Source organism: Oncorhynchus nerka, linkage group LG14, assembly GCF_034236695.1.
Source record: "Oncorhynchus nerka isolate Pitt River linkage group LG14, Oner_Uvic_2.0, whole genome shotgun sequence".
In the NCBI taxonomy this organism is placed as follows: domain Eukaryota; kingdom Metazoa; phylum Chordata; class Actinopteri; order Salmoniformes; family Salmonidae; genus Oncorhynchus; species Oncorhynchus nerka.
In genome coordinates this window covers 56,844,264-56,864,263 of record NC_088409.1, presented here as the reverse complement: position 1 = coordinate 56,864,263, position 20,000 = coordinate 56,844,264, and the positions used below count along the sequence as shown (strand labels likewise).

General features: G+C 47.7%; 1 protein-coding gene across 1 annotated transcript in view; it reads right to left on the bottom strand.

The window, feature by feature from the left end:
- Window positions 1-20,000, bottom strand: part of LOC115142269 (neuronal PAS domain-containing protein 1-like) — a 42,540-nt gene that overhangs the window by 8,104 nt on the left and 14,436 nt on the right. Inside the window, exons 4-6 of the mRNA XM_065000200.1 lie at window positions 10,123-10,190; window positions 7,229-7,318; window positions 2,700-2,874 (exon numbers count right to left, since the gene is read on the bottom strand). Of these exons, the coding sequence (XP_064856272.1) occupies window positions 2,700-2,874; window positions 7,229-7,318; window positions 10,123-10,190 (333 nt within the window). The remainder of the gene's footprint in view (window positions 1-2,699; window positions 2,875-7,228; window positions 7,319-10,122; window positions 10,191-20,000) is intronic.

Below are 20,000 nucleotides of genomic sequence, written 5' to 3'. Positions count from 1 at the left end.
CCACCTTCCGGAGACACCTGAAACCCCACCTCTTTCAGGAATACCTAGGATAGGATAAAGTAATCCTTCTCACCCCCCCCTTAAAAGATTTAGATGCACTATTGTAAAGTGGCTGTTCCACTGGATGTCTTAAGGTGAACGCACCAATTTGTAAGTCGCTCTGGATAAGAGCGTCTGCTAAATGACTTAAATGTAAATGTAAGATTTCTGGCTCTCACAGACCTTCTTTAAGAGGCTTCTCTGTCCTCCACTCGTTACCTGTATTAATGGCACCTGTTTGAACTTGTTATCAGTATAAAAGCCCCCTCTATATAGTTCTGGCCCGTCCTTGGACACTGTGCTATCTAACCTCCAAACGAGCTTCAATGCCATACAACACTCCTTCCGTGGCCTCCAACTGCTCTTAAACGCTAGTAAAACCAAATGCATGCTTTTCAACCGTTCGCTGCCTGCACCCGCACGCCTGACTAGCATCACCACCCTGGATGGTTCCGACCTTGAATATGTGGACATCTATAAGTACCTAGGTGTCTGGCTAGACTGTAAACTCTCCTTCCAGACTCATATCAAACATCTCCAATCGAAAATCAAATCTAGAGTCGGCTTTCTATTCCGCAACAAAGCCTCCTTCACTCACGCCGCCAAACTTACCCTAGTACAACTGACTATCCTACCGATCCTCGACTTCGGCGATGTCATCTACAAAATTGCTTCCAACATTCTACTCAGCAAACTGGATGCAGTTTATCACAGTGCCATCCGTTTTGTCACTAAAGCACCTTATACCACCCACCACTGCGACCTGTATGCTCTAGTCGGCTGGCCCTCGCTACATATTCGTCACCAGACCCACTGGCTCCAGGTCATCTACAAGTCCATGCTAGGTAAAGCTCCGCCTTATCTCAGTTCACTGGTCACGATGGCAACACCCATCCGTAGCACGCGCTCCAGCAGGTGTATCTCATTGATCATCCCTAAAGCCAACACCTCATTTGGCCGCCTTTCGTTCCAGTTCTCTGCTGCCTGTGACTGGAACGAATTGCAAAAATTGCTGAAGTTGGAGACTTTTATCTCCCTCACCAACTTCAAACATCTGCTATCTGAGCAGCTAACCGATCGCTGCAGCTGTACATAGTCTATCGGTAAATAGCCCACCCATTTTTACCTACCTCATCCCCATACTGTTTTTATTTATTTACTTTTCTGCTCTTTTGCACACCAATATCTCTACCTGTACATGACCATCGGATCATTTATCACTCCAGTGTTAATCTGCAAAATTGTAATTATTCGCCTACCTCCTCATGCCTTTTGCACACAATGTATATAGAGTCCCTTTTTTTCTACTGTGTTATTGACTTGTTAATTGTTTACTCCATGTGTAACTCTGTGTTGTCTGTTCACACTGCTATGCTTTATCTTGGCCAGGTCGCAGTTGCAAATGAGAACTTGTTCTCAACTAGCCTACCTGGTTAAATAAAGGTGAAATAAAAAAAATAAAAAAATAGAAAAACCTGTCCACAACCTCAAACAGTCACACTCCAAACTCCACAATGGCCAAGACCAAAGAGCTGTCAAAGGACACCAGAAACAAAATTGTAGACCTGCACCAGGCTGGGAAGACTGAATCTGCAATAGGTAAGCAGCTTGGTTTGAAGAAATCAACTGTAGCAGCAATTATTAGGAAATGGAAGACATACAAGACCACTGATAATCTCCCTCGATCTGGGGCTCCACACAAGATCTCACCCCGTGGGGTCAAAATTATCACAAGAACGGTGAGCAAAAATCCCAGAACCACACGGGGGGACCTAATGAATGACCTGCAGAGAGCTGGGACCAAAGTAACAAAGCCTACCATCAGTAACACACTACGCCGCCAGGGACTCAAATCCTGCAGTGCCAGACGTGTCCCCCTGCTTAAGCCAGTACATGTCCAGGCCCGTCTGAAGTTTGCTAGAGAGCATTTGGATGATCCAGAAGAAGATTGGGAGAATGTCATATGGTCAGATGAAACCAAAATATAACTTTTTGGTAAAAACTCAACTCGTCGTGTTTGGAGGACAAAGAATGCTGAGTTGCATCCAAAGAACACCATACCTACTGTGAAGCATGGGGGTGGAAATATCATGCTTTGGGGCTGTTTTTCTGCAAAGGAACCAGTACGACTGATCCGTGTAAAGACCTCCTTCCCATCAGCAAGGGCATTTAAGATGAAACGTTGCTGGGTCTTTCAGCATGACAATGATCCCAAACACACCGCCCGGGCAACGAAGGAGTGGCTTCGTAAGAAGCATTTCAAAGTCCTGGAGTGGCCTAGCCAGTCTCCAGATCTCAACCCCATAGACAATCTTTGGAGGGAGTTGAAAGTCCGTGAATACCAGCAACAGTGTGTGAAAACCCTGTGAAGACTTACAGAAAGCGTTTGACCTCTGTCATTGCCAACAAAGGGTATATAACAAAGTATTGAGATAAACTTTTGTTATTGACCAAATACTTATTTTCCACCATAATTTGCAAATAAATTCATAAAAAATCCTACAATGTGATTTTCTGGATTTTTTTCCTCATTTTGTCTGTCATAGTTGAAGTGTACCTATAATGAAAATTACAGGCCTCTCTCATCTTTTTAAATGGAAGAACTTGCACAATTGGTGGTTGACTAAATACTTTTTTGCCCCACTGTATGTGAGACGTACCAGGCTCGGGGGTCCCGGCCAGGGAGGATGTGGAGGCAGAGCTGGAAGCGCTCTCGGGGGCCACGTGGCAGCCAGCCTCGGCCCTCAGGTGGGGCCTGATGCCCAGACGCTCTGCCATCTCCACATGGTCCGCTGGGTGGATGTAGTCAAACACACTGCTGCCCGTCAACTCCACCTGAACACAATCAAATGTAGAGATGAGACACAAACACTCATGCATGAACACATGAATGCACGCAACAACACGCGGACGCACGTCGCACACACACCCCTGAGCTGGGGGACAGACACCGATGACAATAATACACATCGGGAAGGATAGAATCCTGTTGTATTTGGTGATTAAAGGTAGCTGAAAGACACCAGGGATATAACATCTGTGAAGGTCAGATTTGACTTTTTGAATCTGTTCATTCATTCCCTATTAATTCATAGGCACCAGCGTATCCAGCCCACTCCCAGAGAGGGATGAAGACCACTAACACCTCCCAGCTATCATCCTCCTGCATCATAGTGTCCTACTCCAATCATTTAAGGTGAGATTCCATTTCATATGATAAAGCGCCTGCCTGCTCCCTGCCTGCTCCCTGCCTGCCTGCTCCCTGCCTGCTCCCCCTGCCTTCTCCCTGCCTGCCTGCTCCCTGCTGGGCTGCCTGTCTTCTCCCTGCCTGCTCCCTGCTGGGCTGCCTGTCTTCTCCCTGCCTGCCTGCACCCTGTCTGCTCCCTGTCTGTCTTCTCCCTGCCTTCTCCATACCTGTCTGCTCCCTGCTGGGCTGCCTGCCTGCTCCCTGTCTGCTTCCTGCCTGTCTTCTCCCTGCCTTCTCCATACCTGTCTGCTCCCTGCTGGGCTGCCTGCCTGCTCCCTGTCTGCTCCCTGCCTGTCTGCTCCCTGCCTGCTCCCTTCCTGCCTGTGTGCTCCCTGCCTGCCTGTCTGCTACCTACCTGCCTGCCTGGCTGTTCCCTGCTGGGCTGTTGCTTGGCTGCCTGCCTGCAGCCTCACACCCTTGTCTGTAGGACATACCCATTTATGAAGGATTAGATCCATTTAGTGTGGGCTTTATGGGATTTCCAGCAGGCATTCAAGGACATCACAGCCAGAGAGCTGAGCGAGGGAGCACAGATTAAGTGTGAATGAAGAGAAAAAAAAGGAGGGCTAACTCCTGTAAAGTGTCTTTTTTTTTTTTTTAAACACAAGGAGAGAGGATTCGAGTAAGTAACGAGGGATCAGTGGAGAGATAAAAGTTTTAAAACGGCCCGGTGTTAATGAGTTGCTCGATGTAAACGAGACGTAAACGGACCAGAATCCCCTGGCAGAGACAGGAAGTCAGCCCTGGAGGACCCCAGGCTTCCCACAGTCCTGTGCCCTCCTTCAGTAAAAGGCAATACTGACGTCTGTGGTACTTTACCTGTCTGTCTACCTTCACTTCATCACAGGGAGGAGAGAGAGAGAGAGAGGGAGAGAGAGAGAGCGAGAGAGAGATAGAGAGAGAGAGAGAGAGAGAGAGAGGGAGAGAGAGAGAGGGAGAGAGAGAGGGAGAGAGAGAGGGACAGACAGACAGACAGACAGACAGACAGACAGACAGACAGACAGACAGACAGACAGACAGACAGACAGACAGACAGACAGACAGACAGACAGACAGACAGACAGACAGACAGACAGACAGACAGACAGACAGACAGACAGACAGACAGACAAAAATACATAGGTATAGTGTGGGGGGGTTGAGAGGGGAGGGGGAAGAAGGAGAGACATGATATAAATAATAGCAGGGAGCTTTAATATGTATGAGGCATCCGGGCAGTCGTCCACAACACACTCTCAGCCCGCCGCTGACGGATGGGAGAGGAGAGAGGGAGGGGGAGTGATGAGGGCTGCATACTAACCAGTCCAGGATCAATTCCCCGCTCCCTCCATTCCTCCGTCCTCCCTCCTGCCGTGCAGGAGGTAAGGGGGGGTTGAGCAGCAGGACCTGGGGTCCCGGTTCAGAGCGCGCCGCTCCGGCCAGGAAACCTGGGGTGAGGGACATGATCACCTCCAGGTAGCAGGGGAGCGGACGGCAGGTTGTGCCCTTGGTCAAGGTGCCTGACCTGGGCTAAGCCTGTCTAAGAAACCCCACTGTCTGGAGAGGGGCCCCGTGGGTAAGCCAGGGCAGAGGGGTTAGGCTGGGGGACAGGTCAGGGCGGTCCACAGAGAGATCCATGTCCTCCAACAACAACCACCAGTTACATTTCTCTCTCTCTCTCTCTCTCTCTCTCTCCTCCCTGAGAGACAGGGATTTGTTCTGTTAAAGTGTGCATGCCCTTTCTCTCACCTCCCTCCCTCTTTCTGTCTCTCTCTCTTTTTGTCTTGCAGTCTTTCTCTCTCTTGTCAGTTTTTCTAAACGTGGTACTGTGTGTTTTGGAGTTAAGGTAAATCTTGATTGTAATTTTGTTTTAAGGCCGGTGTGTTTAGTTCTGTTTGAGGAGATTTGACTAGTGAGGCCATCTGTTTAAGGAATAAGAATAGCCTTGGTTGTTTACCTATTCAGTCCCATGATGCATTTCACTTCAACTGCACATTTAAGCTCTATTTGCATACCAAAAATGCTTTCCATTGCCATTTGGCTGTGTAGTCATTTCACACCTGTTCAGATATATTTCATAATTAGATTTTAAGTTTGTGTTTACCAACAGTTAGCAGGAGAAATACCAAACTGTAACACAAACACACCGACACACACACACACACACACACACACACACACACAGACCACTAATAACTAGCCTCTCTCCAGGACAGTCCAATCCAACCAGGGGCATACTCCCTATTACACCCAAATCCCCACTTTTAAAACCCACTCAAATACCACCTATATCGAAATGTCCTCCCTCTTTTCTCTCTCTCATTCTGTATCCCCCATCCTTTTCCCCCCAAACATATCTTATCACTCCCCTCCCCTCCTCCCTCCCTCTCCCTCTCTATCCCTATCTGTCTCCCCATCCCCCTTGGAGTTTTTTTCTCCTCCCCACAATCAATGGAGCTTTTAAGATGCCTATCGATTTGCTCCCTTAGACAGGTCCTGAGCGCAGGGGCGACACTTTGATTGTTGGGCCAGTAATTACTGTTATTATTTATGCATCTGGTCGAAATGGCAGGACTTAACATTCACAGTACAAGAGGCCGCAGGCAATCAACAAAGGTGAGCACCTGGAGGGACGAAGGGAGGGAGGGAGAGGGAGAGAGAGAGAGGCAGAGAGACTGAGAGGGAGAGAGAGAGGCAGAGAGACTGAGAGGGAGAGAGAGAGAGGCAGAGAGACTGAGAGGGAGAGAGAGAGGCAGAGAGACTGAGAGGGAGAGAGAGAGGCAGAGAGACTGAGAGGGAGAGAGAGAGAGGCAGAGAGACAGAGGGAGAGAGAGAGAGAGGCAGAGAGACAGAGGGAGAGAGAGAGAGGCAGAGAGACAGAGGGAGAGAGAGAGAGAGGCAGAGAGACAGAGGGAGAGAGAGAAAAAGAGAGAGACGGAGAAACTACAGAGACAGAGAAACAGAGAGACAGAGGGAGAGAGAGTGTGAGAGAGAGAGAGAGAGAGAGAGAGAGCGAGAGAGAGAGAGAGAGAGAGAGAGAGAGAGAGAGAGAGAGAGAGGCAGAGAGACAGAGGGAGAGAGAGAGAAAGAGAGAGAGACGGAGAAACTAGAGAGACGGAGAAACTAGAGAGACAGAGAAACAGAGAGACAGAGGGAGAGAGAGTGTGAGAGAGAGAGAGAGAGAGAGAGAGAGAGAGAGAGAGAGAGAGAGAGAGAAAGAGACAAAGAAACTAGAGACAAGCAGAAGAGAACAGTCAAAGACATCTAGACACACACAAAGGTGGGAACACACCCAGACACATTACAACATCTGACATGAAAATGAAAAGAGAGATGATGGGAGTAACCTGAGTGAGTGAGTGAGTGAGTGAGTGAGTGAGTCAGTGAGTGAGTGAGTCAGTGAGTGAGTGAGTGAGTGAGTCAGTGAGTGAGTGAGTGAGTGAGTCAGTGAGTGAGTCAGTGAGTGAGTGAGTCAGTCAGTGAGTGAGTGAGTGAGTCAGTGAGTCAGTGAGTGAGTCAGTGAGTGAGTGAGTGAGTCAGTGAGTGAGTGAGTGAGTGAGTGTCAGTGAGTGAGTGAGTCAGTGAGTGAGTGAGTGAGTCAGTGAGTGAGTCAGTGAGTGAGTCAGTGAGTCAGTGAGTGAGTGAGTGAGTCAGTGAGTGAGTCAGTGAGTGAGTGAGTGAGTGAGTCAGTGAGTGAGTCAGTGAGTGAGTGAGTGAGTCAGTGAGTGAGTCAGTGAGTGAGTGAGTGAGTCAGTGAGTGTCAGTGAGTGAGTCAGTGAGTGAGTCAGTGAGTGAGTCAGTCAGTGAGTGAGTGAGTGAGTGAGTCAGTGAGTGAGTGAGTCAGTGAGTGAGTGAGTGAGTCAGTGAGTGAGTCAGTGAGTGAGTCAGTGAGTGAGTGTGTGTGAGAGAGAGTGTGTGTGTGTGAGAGTGTGTGTGTGTGCGTCCATGTACAGAAGGCCTTACCTGTGAGAGGCCCAGGTAGATGGAAACAGTCTCTGATATGTAGAGGAAGCGTCCCTCTGAGCTTACCACAAACACAAAGCCGTCCAGGGACTGTGGAAGCAACACACACACACACACACACACACACACACACAAACACACACACACACAACACACACACACACACACACACACAGGCAGACAGACAAATTAGAGCAATTAGCGTGTATCGAGCAAATTACAATGAGAGGCTGCCTGCCGCTGGAGAACCACCAACAACCAGCCCTTCACCGCTCAGTCTCTACGACCTCTCTCCCCTCCTCTCCCGCCCACATCAACAGTCCTGTCTGGCTGGCCCCTCAGGTACACACGACACACTACTGGTAAACACCACCAGCCTGTTCAGAGAGTCAACAAGGCACATTGAACACAGAGCCAGCAGACACCAGCGGAGCCGTTTCAATCAGTGTCAATAACGGTAGGACGGCATGGTGTTTCCTGTTGTGTTGTGTCTGTCTGCTGACCAGAGACACCGGTAGGTAGGTAGGTAGGTAGGTAGGTAGGTAGGTAGAGACAAGAGGTAGAGACAGGGAGGGGGTGATTATGATGGTAGAGTGAAAAGGTATACAGCCACCCCATTAGGAAGGACTCCATCACAGAATAATATTCGTCGTAATAACAAGCATTCACACAAGTGAGTAGCGGCGGTGTGCTGGGAAGCTCGGGCCACTTTGCTGAAGAAAGATTGCTGTTTTGGCAGCGGCGCTTAAAGTGCTGCTAATTTATGCAACTGACACATTCAGTATGCAAATGCGAGTGGCCGGGGTGTGGGGGGCGCGGCGAGCCCGGCTGAATGGCAGAGAAATAAAGTGCAATTATCATGCTATTACTGGCAGAGGACGGCAAGAGGAAAGAATCATAGCGTTTTCTGGAGCCCTAATTTGATTTCTATCAGCGTCGTTCCTCCTCAGAACGTTCGGCGCAGACGGCAGTCTTTTGTCTCAGCATACCTCTGTCATTTAGGACAACCCATACCCCCCGTCTGTCACCCTTCTCCTCTTTCCCTCCCGCGTTCTATCGCTCCTCTTTCTCTTTTCTGTCCACTGCAGTCATTTGTCGTTGTTTGATCGTAATACGGTGGGGCGGTGCGATGTCTTTGTGGTTTTACATTTTTTTCAGAGTGTTGACTGGCTGGAGGAGACGTCAGAGGGGTCCAAGCATGTCTTTAAAGGCAGGAGGAGACGTCAGAGGGGTCCAAGCATGTCTTTAAAGGCAGGAGGAGACGTCAGAGGGGTCCAAGCATGTCTTTAAAGGCAGGAGGAGGGGACGTCTTTCAGAGGGGTCCAAGCATGTCTTTACAGGCAGGAGGAGACGTCAGAGGGGTCCAAGCATGTCTTTACAGGCAGGAGGAGACGTCAGAGGGGTCCAAGCATGTCTTTACAGGCAGGAGGAGACGTCAGAGGGGTCCAAGCATGTCTTTAAAGGCAGGAGGAGACGTCAGAGGGGTCCAAGCATGTCTTTACAGGCAGGAGGAGACGTCAGAGGGGTCCAAGCATGTCTTTAAAGGCAGGAGGAGACGTCAGAGGGGTCCAAGCATGTCTTTACAGGCAGGAGGAGACGTCAGAGGGGTCCAAGCATGTCTTTAAAGGCAGGAGGAGACGTCAGAGGGGTCCAAGCATGTCTTTACAGGCAGGAGGAGACGTCAGAGGGGTCCAAGCATGTCTTTAAAGGCAGGAGGAGACGTCAGAGGGGTCCAAGCATGTCTTTACAGGCAGGAGGAGACGTCAGAGGGGTCCAAGCATGTCTTTAAAGGCAGGAGGAGACGTCAGAGGGGTCCAAGCATGTCTTTACAGGCAGGAGGAGACGTCAGAGGGGTCCAAGCATGTCTTTAAAGGCAGGAGGAGACGTCAGAGGGGTCCAAGCATGTCTTTAAAGGCAGGAGGAGACGTCAGAGGGGTCCAAGCATGTCTTTACAGGCAGGAGGAGACGTCAGAGGGGTCCAAGCATGTCTTTAAAGGCAGGAGGAGACGTCAGAGGGGTCCAAGCATGTCTTTACAGGCAGGAGGAGACGTCAGAGGGGTCCAAGCATGTCTTTAAAGGCAGGAGGAGACGTCAGAGGGGTCCAAGCATGTCTTTACAGGCAGGAGGAGACGTCAGAGGGGTCCAAGCATGTCTTTAAAGGCAGGAGGAGACGTCAGAGGGGTCCAAGCATGTCTTTACAGGCAGGAGGAGACGTCAGAGGGGTCCAAGCATGTCTTTAAAGGCAGGAGGAGACGTCAGAGGGGTCCAAGCATGTCTTTACAGGCAGGAGGAGACGTCAGAGGGGTCCAAGCATGTCTTTACAGGCAGGAGGAGACGTCAGAGGGGTCCAAGCATGTCTTTACAGGCAGGAGGAGACGTCAGAGGGGTCCAAGCATGTCTTTACAGGCAGGAGGAGACGTCAGAGGGGTCCAAGCATGTCTTTAAAGGCAGGAGGAGACGTCAGAGGGGTCCAAGCATGTCTTTACAGGCAGGAGGAGACGTAAAAACAGAGAAGCAGCGTCACACTGTCAGACTGTCACAGGAATAAACATGGCTACCTCCCACTAACAATTGCAGCATGTTGTGACGATAATAATGTTTACATATTTGAATATTTTTGGAAAAACATTTAAATAGATTAAACGTGTCAACAAACAAAAGTGCAGAGATTTAACCTCTTGAATGACCTGGCTAAATATGTACTATTTTAAAATGCTGTTTGTTCTCAATGACATGCTTGTACTGTATAATAAATACATTTGAAAGGAACCCTGTGTGTGTGTGTGTGTGTCTGCGTATGTGTGTCCGCATGTGTGTGTGTGTCTGCGTATGTGTGTCCGCATGTGTGTGTGTGTGTCTGCGTATGTGTGTCCGCATGTGTGTGTGATGTTTACCTGTAACAAGTGTGCTCCCAGGTGCTGTTCGAACATGTCAGTGGCCAGTGAGTGGGAGGAGCGTCGCACTGCAGGGACACAGATCGACACACACTGATCAACACACACTGATCGACACACGTCAGATAGACACATGTCAGATAGACACACGTCAGGACGACACACACTGATCGACACACGTCAGGACGACACACACTGATCGACACACGTCAGATCGACACACACTGATCAACACACGTCAGAACGACACACACTGATCGACACACGTCAGATCGACACACACTGATCGACACACACTGATCAACACACATCAGATCGACACACACTGATCAACACACGTCAGATCGACACACACTGATCGACACACATCAGAACAGCACACACTGATCAACACACATCAGATCAACACACACTGATCAACACACATCAGATCGACACACACTGATCAACACACATCAGAACAGCACACACTGATCAACACACACTGATCAACACACGTCAGATCGACACACACTGATCGACACACACTGATCAACACACGTCAGATCGACACACACTGATCGACACACATCAGATCGACACACACTGATCAACACACATCAGAACAGCACACACTGATCAACACACATCAGAACAGCACACACTGATCAACACACATCAGATCGACACACACTGATCAACACACATCAGATCGACACACACTGATCAACACACATCAGAACAGCACACACTGATCAACACACATCAGAACAGCACACACTGATCAACACACACTGATCAACACACATCAGAACAGCACACACTGATCAACACACATCAGATCGACACACACTGATCAACACACATCAGAACAACACACACTGATCAACACACATCAGAACAGCACACACAGATCAACACACATCAGAACAACACACACTGATCAACACACGTCAGAACAGCACACACAGATCAACACACATCAGAACAGTACACACTGATCAACACACATCAGACCAGCACACACTGATCAACACACATCAGACCAGCACACACTGATCAACACACATCAGACCAGCACACACTGATCAACACACATCAGACCAGCACACACTGATCAACACATACTGATTGACACACACTGATCAACACACATCAGACCAGCACACACTGATCAACACATACTGATTGACACACACTGATCAACACACATCAGACCAGCACACACTGATCAACACACATCAGAACAGCACACACTGATCAACACACATCAGAACAGCACACACTGATCAACACACATCAGACCAGCACACACTGATCAACACACATCAGAACAGCACACACTGATCAACACACATCAGAACAGCACACACTGATCAACACATACTGATTGACACACACTGATCAACACACATCAGATCGACAAACATCAGATCGACAAATGCCAGATCAACACACGTCAAATAGACACACATCAGATAGACACACATCAGATAGACACATGTCAGATAGACACACATCAGATAGACACACATCAGATAGACACACATCAGATAGACCCACATCAGATAGACACACATCAGATAGACACACGTCAGATAGACACACGTCAGATAGACACACATCAGATAGACACACGTCAGATAGACACACGTCAGATAGACACACGTCAGATAGACACACGTCAGATAGATACACGTCAGATAGACACACGTCAGATAGACACACATCAGATAGACACACGTCAGATAGACACACGTCAGATAGACACACGTCAGATAGACACACGTCAGAACAGCACACACTGATCAACACACATCAGAACAGCACACACTGATCAACACACATCAGAACAGCACACACAGATCAACACATACTGATTGACACACACTGATCAACACACATCAGACCAGCACACACTGATCAACACACATCAGAACAGCACACACTGATCAACACACATCAGATAGACACACGTCAGATAGACACACGTCAGATAGACACACGTCAGATAGACACACGTCAGATAGACACACGTCAGATAGACACACGTCAGATAGACACACATCAGAGATATGAGGCAGCTAATCACTTTTAAACAATACTTCATTGTTAGTCTGCAAAAAGTATATTTTTAAAATATATACTGGTGTGGTTGATTTAACTGCCCTAAGGGAAATGGCTGTTTTTAACACACACACACAGGCAACCAGGCACAGACACACGCACACATACCTCTACAGCCTCACCACTCCTAATGCATCCCAAACACAAGCTATTACAGAAGCATTGCCATCAAAGCATAGCTGTTTACGGAGGTAATTACAACTGAGAGAAAGAGGAAGACAGAAATAGAGAAAAGGAGATATGGAGAGAGAAACCAAAATAGAGAGTATCAGAGAGAGAGAAAGATGGACAGAGATTGTGCGTGTGTGTGTGTGTGCGTGTGTGTGTGTGTAAGAGAGGGAGAGACGGGTTAAATCCACAATTCCAGTTTCTACCGTTTTATGTCAAATTGTGTGTGTGTGTGTTAGTGTGTGTGTGCGTGAGTGAGTGAGTGTGTGTAGGGATCGCCAGATATCCCTGTCCATGTGTCGTTGCAAGGCTTTGGGAAATCAATACATGTTATGACAGCAAAATTAAAGTGCTGTTCTGGGTTACAACTGAACACAGAGGGGGGCACACATCCGTCTCCCATCCGTCTGTTCATCGTGTCCCTGCCATCGGTCAGCCAACAGAAGAGAAGACATTCCTTTAGACCTGCACGCACATACAAATACCCCCCGTGCCAGAAAAAGCCCCAGTGCCATTGTGAGATTGGGGTCCCCATGTGTGAAAGCTTAGGAATATCAATGAGGCTGGTCCATTCAGGCTGAAAGGGGATCTGGGGCTGGGGACCTTACAGCCACAACTCAGAAGCTAACCCAGAGGGGGAGGGGACCCTGTCGCTCTGCCTGCCTGCCTGGACCCTAGTGGGGCTACGGGGAGAGGGCTGGCCCACTGGGGGTCTGGTACCAACCCCCATCATCATAACACACATCCCCCTCCCACCATGGGTGATCAGTGGCGATGAATGAATACTGTCAGGGGGCCTGAGGAAATGGTGGGTGTGACATGAGGCCAGTGGGGCTGACGGATGAGCCTACACACAGATCCATTTACTACAGTCACTCCACCCGCCTGCCTGCCATGCCTGGGGTCACACAATTGGGCGGCCAAGAAACCAAAACAGCCTCAACAGTGTGTGTGTGTGTGTGTGTGTGTGTGTGTGTGTGTGTGTGTGTGTGGTGATGGTAATGTTCAGGGGCCTTACGAAGGTGCAGGGTATCTCACCCTGAGAACAAAGATCCTTCTGTGTTAGTGGAAATAAGTGTGCGTGTGTGTGTGTGTGAGTGTGAGTGTGTGTGTGTGCGTGCGTGTGTGTGTGCGTGTGAGTGTGTGTGTGCGCGTGTGTGTGCGTGTGAGTGTGTGTGTGCGTGTGAGTGTGTGTGTGCGTGAGTGTGTGTGCGTGTGCGTGTGTGTGTGCGCGTGCGTGTGTGTGTGCGTGTGTGCGTCATAGGAGAGCTCTTGGGGTACCTTCTATCACATTGACTTTTAATTAGCTTGGCTAGATTTGCTCTCCGTGTTTTAATTTCATTTGTGGAATGGGATGAAGCGTCCATGTTAATTACAGTGTGACTCGCAGGTCAGTTTTGGGGGGCTCTTCCTGATGTTCCTCACTGATAGAAGAGAGAAATTTGATTGCTTGATATTTATGCTTCTGTTCTATACATAATTTAGTCCAAGTTCACTCACCCCTCCCCCACCTCTCTTTTTTTTTTACTTTCCACCCCATAGCTGTTGACCTTTAAACCTAGTTATGACGTTACCATGGGAACCAAATACAGTCAGGTTCAACAGTTTTGGCACCCTTGAAAAATATGAGAGAAAAACAGTTTAATAAATAATCCAAATACTGAACTATATTGTATGTATTGTTAAAAAACGGGACTATTCTATTATTTATACCAATACAATCGCTCAGATAGAGATTTAGTTGAACAAGTCCTGTTTAGAGTTTCTCAAAAAGATAAGGCTCAACATTATTGCCTCCCGGTGTTCAATGCCGTTCAACACCTCACCTTGCGAGGATAACGACAGTGAGCCTTTTTCTAAAAACAAAACATGAGATTGGAGAACCTACAGTGCCTGTACAGAATGTATTCACACCCCTTTGAATATTTCCACAATTTGTTGTGTTACAGCCCGAATTTAAAAAGGATGAAATTGAGATTTCGTGTCACTGACCTACACATAATAACCCATAATGTCAAAATGGAATTATGTTTCAAGAGATTTTTTACAAATGAATTAAAAATGAAAAGCTGAAAAATGTTGAGTCAATAAGTGTTCAACCCCTTTGTTATGGCAAAGCCTAAATAAGTTCAGTAGTAAAAATGTGCTTAACAAGTCACATAATAAGTTGCATACAAAGATACACGCATCCTTCCTAACTTGCTGGAGAGGAAGGAAACCGCTCAGGGATTTCTACCTTGAGGCCAATGGTGACTTTAAAACAGTTAGAGTTTTAATGGCCGTGACAGAAGAGCTGAGGATGGATCAACAACATTCTAGTTACTCCACGATACTAACCTTAGTGACAGAGTGAAACGAAGGAAGCCTGTACAGCATAAACACAATATTCCTAAACATGCATCCTGCAATAAGGCACTAAAGTAAAACAGCAAACAATTTGACAGAGAAATGGACTTTATGTCTTGAATACAAAGCGTCGTGTTTGGGGGAAATACATTTGTGAATACTGTGTGAATACTTGTGTCATTGAGATATTTATGCATTTAATTTCAATACATTTGCTAAAGATTCTAAAAACATGTTGTCAGTTTGTAATTATGGGGTATTGTAAGGTTCTGTATTTCATTTTCTTAGTCAACCTTGTGTTCTGTTTCGTTGTCTTCTTGAACGTGGCCCTGTTTCGTTGTCTTCTTGAATGTAGCCCTGTTTCGTTGTCTTCTTGAACGTAGCCCTGTTTCGTTGTCTTCTTGAACGTAGCCCTGTTTCGTTGTCTTCTTGAACGTAGCCCTGTTTCGTTGTCTTCTTGAACGTAGCCCTGTCTTTCATTTTAGTTACTCACCTGGTCTCATCAGCTCCTTATTTAGTTCAGTTCATTCTGTTTGTGCCTTTGTGAGGTATTGTTCGTTTTGACTAAGCCTTTTCCCAGCTCGTTTGTGAGAACCAGAATTATAGCCTTCAGCCCTAGTTTTGATTTACCTGCCTGTTTGCCTACCTGTGTGTGACCATTGCCTGCCTGTGACCACGGCTCCTGCCTTCTGCGAAGGCGAAATAAACACCTGCCGCGCTCTGCGCGTGAATCTACCCCTTTTTCTCCCTGAGTATTCATTACAGAATACCTCAGTAATGGATACTCAGGGAGAAAAAGGTGTAAATTCACGCGCAGAGGAATCGTGGTCACAGGTAGGGAAACAGGCAGGTGAATCAAAACTAGGACTGAAGGCTATAACTGGTTCTCACAAATGAGTCCGGAGACTGAGATCGCCATTGCAAAATGGGCCACGCACACCAGGCCACGCACACCAGGCCACGCACACCAGGCCACGCACACCAGGCCACACACCAGGCCACACACCAGGCCACACACACCAGGCCACACACACCAGGCCACACACACCAGGCCACCACGCACACCAGGCCACACACACCAGGCACACACACCAGGCACACCACGCACACCAGGCCACGCACACCAGGCCACACACACCAGGCCACGCACACCAGGCCACGCACACCAGGCCACGCACACCAGGCCACGCACACCAGGCCACGCACACCAGGCCACACACACCAGGCCACGCACACCAGGCCACACACACCAGGCACACCACGCACACCAGGCCACGCACACCAGGCCACGCACACCAGGCACACCACGCACACCAGGCCACGCACACCAGGCCACGCACACCAGGCCACGCACACCAGGCCACACACACCAGGCACACCACGCACACCAGGCCACGCACACCAGGCCACGCACACCAGGCCACGCACACCAGGCCACGCACACCAGGCCACGCACACCAGGCCACACACACCAGGCCACGCACACCAGGCCACACACACCAGGCCACACACACCAGGCCACGCACACCAGGCCACGCACACCAGGCCACACACACCAGGCACACCACGCACACCAGGCCACGCACACCAGGCCACACACACCAGGCCACACACACCAGGCCACGCACACCAGGCCACACACACCAGGCCACGCACACCAGGTCTAAGATCCCTCCCAATGTGTCCTCCAATCTCATTAAAACATTTCAGAAAATGACTCAGTGAAAGTTATTGAAAACTGGGGTGGCAATCATTTTTGAGAAAAAAATACTACTATTGTTTAAAATAATATAATTGTCCATTTTTTTAAGCATACAGATATAACTCAGATATAACTCAGTGTTTCTTTATTATCTTTATCAAAGGTGCCAATCATTTTGGACCTGTAGATCACCACATGTGGTTCATCTCTTTCTTTTTCTCTTTCTTTTACTCAAGTTTGCTTTAGTTGTCGTTTCATGTCTTTTCATCACTAGCAACTTCTTTACTGAACTCCAATTTTGAGAGTGTGTGTGTGCGTGTTTGTATGAGTGTGTGCGTGTGCGTGTGTGTGTGAGTGTGTGTGTGTGTGTGTTTCCCCTGTAAGAACAGACAGGGTTTGAGACGACAGACAGGAGAGAAAGAGCAACCATAATCGCAACGTCCTTCTCCACCGCAATTATCCTCTCACTCTGCAATCCTTCGCTCCCTCCCTCCCTCTCTCTCCCTGTTTCTCTTTCACTGTCGCTCCCTCACTTCTTCCGCGGTCGAACATAATTTGAGTGCAATTAACTTCCCTTAAAAGCCACCGCTGCTTTAAACGTGGAGAATTAGGTGGGAGGCAGACATGGAGAAAGTGAGGGAGAGCGACGGAGGAGAAGTGATGAGGAGACAGTAAGACAGAGAGAGAGAGAAAGAGGGAGAGAGGACAGAGACGGACAGAGAGAGACAGAGAAGTGGGAGTCAAGAGACAGCAAGAGAGAGCGAGAGACAGAAAGAGGCGAGTTTGACCTCACAACCAGTGACAGAATATTTCTTCCGATTGGTCCATGGTTTCTGTTTCGGTGTCTTCAGAAGATCTTAGAGGCTCGTGTTGTGGAGTCAGCGTGTTCTGTCATTAGACAAAATCTCTACACTATTGTAAAACTTGCCAAATACTGGGATGCTTCGGGAAAATAGACAGGTCAACATTTGGCATTTCTACAGGGTGGAAGTCATATCTGAAAGAGAGATTCTCTCTCAAAAGCTCAAATCACCCGTGCATATACAGTAGTCTTGAATAATACATCAAATTAAAGGTTCAGGACTAATGCACTCCACTGGAGACCCAACCTACACCACACACACACACACACACACACATAATGGGTGAAAAAGCATCACTATACATCTTTGAGAGATTTTACTTTTCCTCAGCTGGTCCTCTCCTTTCTACCACTCCTTTGTTTTCGTCAACCACCACCCATCCATATATCTCTCTCCTTCTCTTCCCGCTCCCTCGCTGTGTGAAGGTCATGCAATTGATTTTCCCCTGTCTATTCATTTTTCAAGATTGGCTTTGAAACGTGGGAAGCAGACAAAAACCACACTTACCCCCCCCCCTCCCCTCTCTCGCTTACCACCGTGGCCCTCACCCACCCCAACCCCCACTGCCCAAACCCCGGGAGGAGGAGAGGAGAATGACAGAGGAGGGACGCCACCGCAAGAGTCCCCTTCGGGATTCCGTCTGGACACATAATTCCACATTCCTACAGTGGAATTGCAGCCATGCATCACACTGTAGGTACTCCAAAGTCTAACTACAGGCACCATGATGCAACAGCAGGGTTGGGGTTTAGAGGTTTTTGGACCCGTGACAAAATGGACCTGGGGCCTTCCCGCCCAGACCCGATATGCATTAATTAAATATTCAAACATAGAGACCCATTTCGAACGGACCCGAAGACAACTAGACCCGTTCCGTATAGACTTGTTCGGATCCAGACTTGGTTCGATACGAATGAGGGAAGCAGCAGAAAATAGGAGGAGCGAGAGAGAGTTGCCACTCTAGCAGGTGGGGGAGAGGCCGTACTGTGAGTGAGTGACACAGAGAGCAGGGAGGGAGAGACGAGAGAAGAGAGACAGCAACCAATCAAGCTGCTTCGATGCTATAGTAGACTAATAGCTGCCATAGCTAGGTTATTTATCACCAAATAGGATTACATTGTCACTATCGTGACTGCATCAAACCGGGAGTAGCTAGTTAAGCTAGCTAACATTAGTTGGCTATGCTAATTGAGGCCTACAGTTACAAATAACAACAACTCCATTCATAATATTAACCTCTCTTGGGTAGGGGGCAGTATTTTCACCTCTGGGTGAAAAGCGTGCCCAAAGTAAACTGCCTGTTACTCAGGCCCAGAAGCTAGGATATGCATATAATTGGTAGATATGGATAGGAAACACTCTACGTTTCTAGAACTGTTCAAATAATGTCTGTGAGTATAACAGAACTGATATGGCAGGCAAAACCCAGAGGACAAACCATCCAGGGGCAAAAAATTGAGGTCATAGGATTTTCCAATTGTTTTCTATGGGATACCCTTATTATTAGGAACCTGGTTGCAGTTCCTATGGCTTCCACTAGTTGTCAACAGTCTTTAGAAATTGTTCAATGTTTTTCTTTAGAGAAATGAAGAAGTAGTCCTATTCATTGTAAGTGTCACTCCAGGTGGACTCTACTGTTTTGGTGTGCGTTGGACGTTGTCTTTATCCGGTATTAGAAACAGTTTATTCCGTCTTAAATTTGATCGATTATTTACGTTTTAGGGTACCTGAGGTTGGATTAGGAACGTTGCTTGAAATGTTTGGATCAAGTTTACAGGTAACTTATTAGATACTTTGTAGGTATGTTGGGCGAGTTGAAACCGGTGTATTTCTGAATTTAAAGCACCAAATAAACATTTTTGGGACATAAAGAAGGACATTATCGAACAAAAGGACCATTTGTGATGTTTCTGGGACATTTTGGAGTGCCAACAGAAGAAGATCTTCAAAGGTAAGGCATTAATTATATCGCTACTTCTGACTTTTGTGGCGCACCTGCCTGGTTGAAATATGATTTTCATGTGTTTGTATGCGGGGTGCTGTCCTCAGATAATCGCATGGTTTGCTTTTGCCATAAAGCCTTTTTGAAATCTGACACAGAGGTTGGATTAACAAGAAGTTTAGCTTCATTTTGATGTATAACACATATATGTTCAAGAATGTTAAATATTTGAATTTGGTATTTTTTTTTATTTCGCGATTTTAAGTAGCAGCCTATCTGTTGGCTCTTTGTCGCTGTAGTCTGTCCTTCTCCCATAACTTGTAATTACATCTTCCATTGATTAGATACATGTATCTCCTAACTTTTGCCACATACCAAAGCTCTATGACTGTAGCCTGTAGCCTATTGCTGCTTTCATGACTTATGATTGGCCAACAACAACAAGAAGAACAAGCTACATGCACCATGCTCCATTCTAGTTAAATCCAAGAGCAGTCAACATAAATTGTAACATTTCTCTCTCTCTTTCTCTCTCTCTCTTCTCTCTTTCTCTCCCCCTCTCTCTCTACTGCAGCAGCCGTGTTCGGTTCTGTACAGGGCCTTCCGGACAAGTCAGTTCAAATTACACATACCCGAGACTGACATGACAATCATGTCAGATCCGACCCAGACCTGTGACGTTATTCTGAATTCTGGGTCCCAAGTCGGGTGACGGTTATTCGGGCAGCAGGCGGATGATCTCCATTCCAGC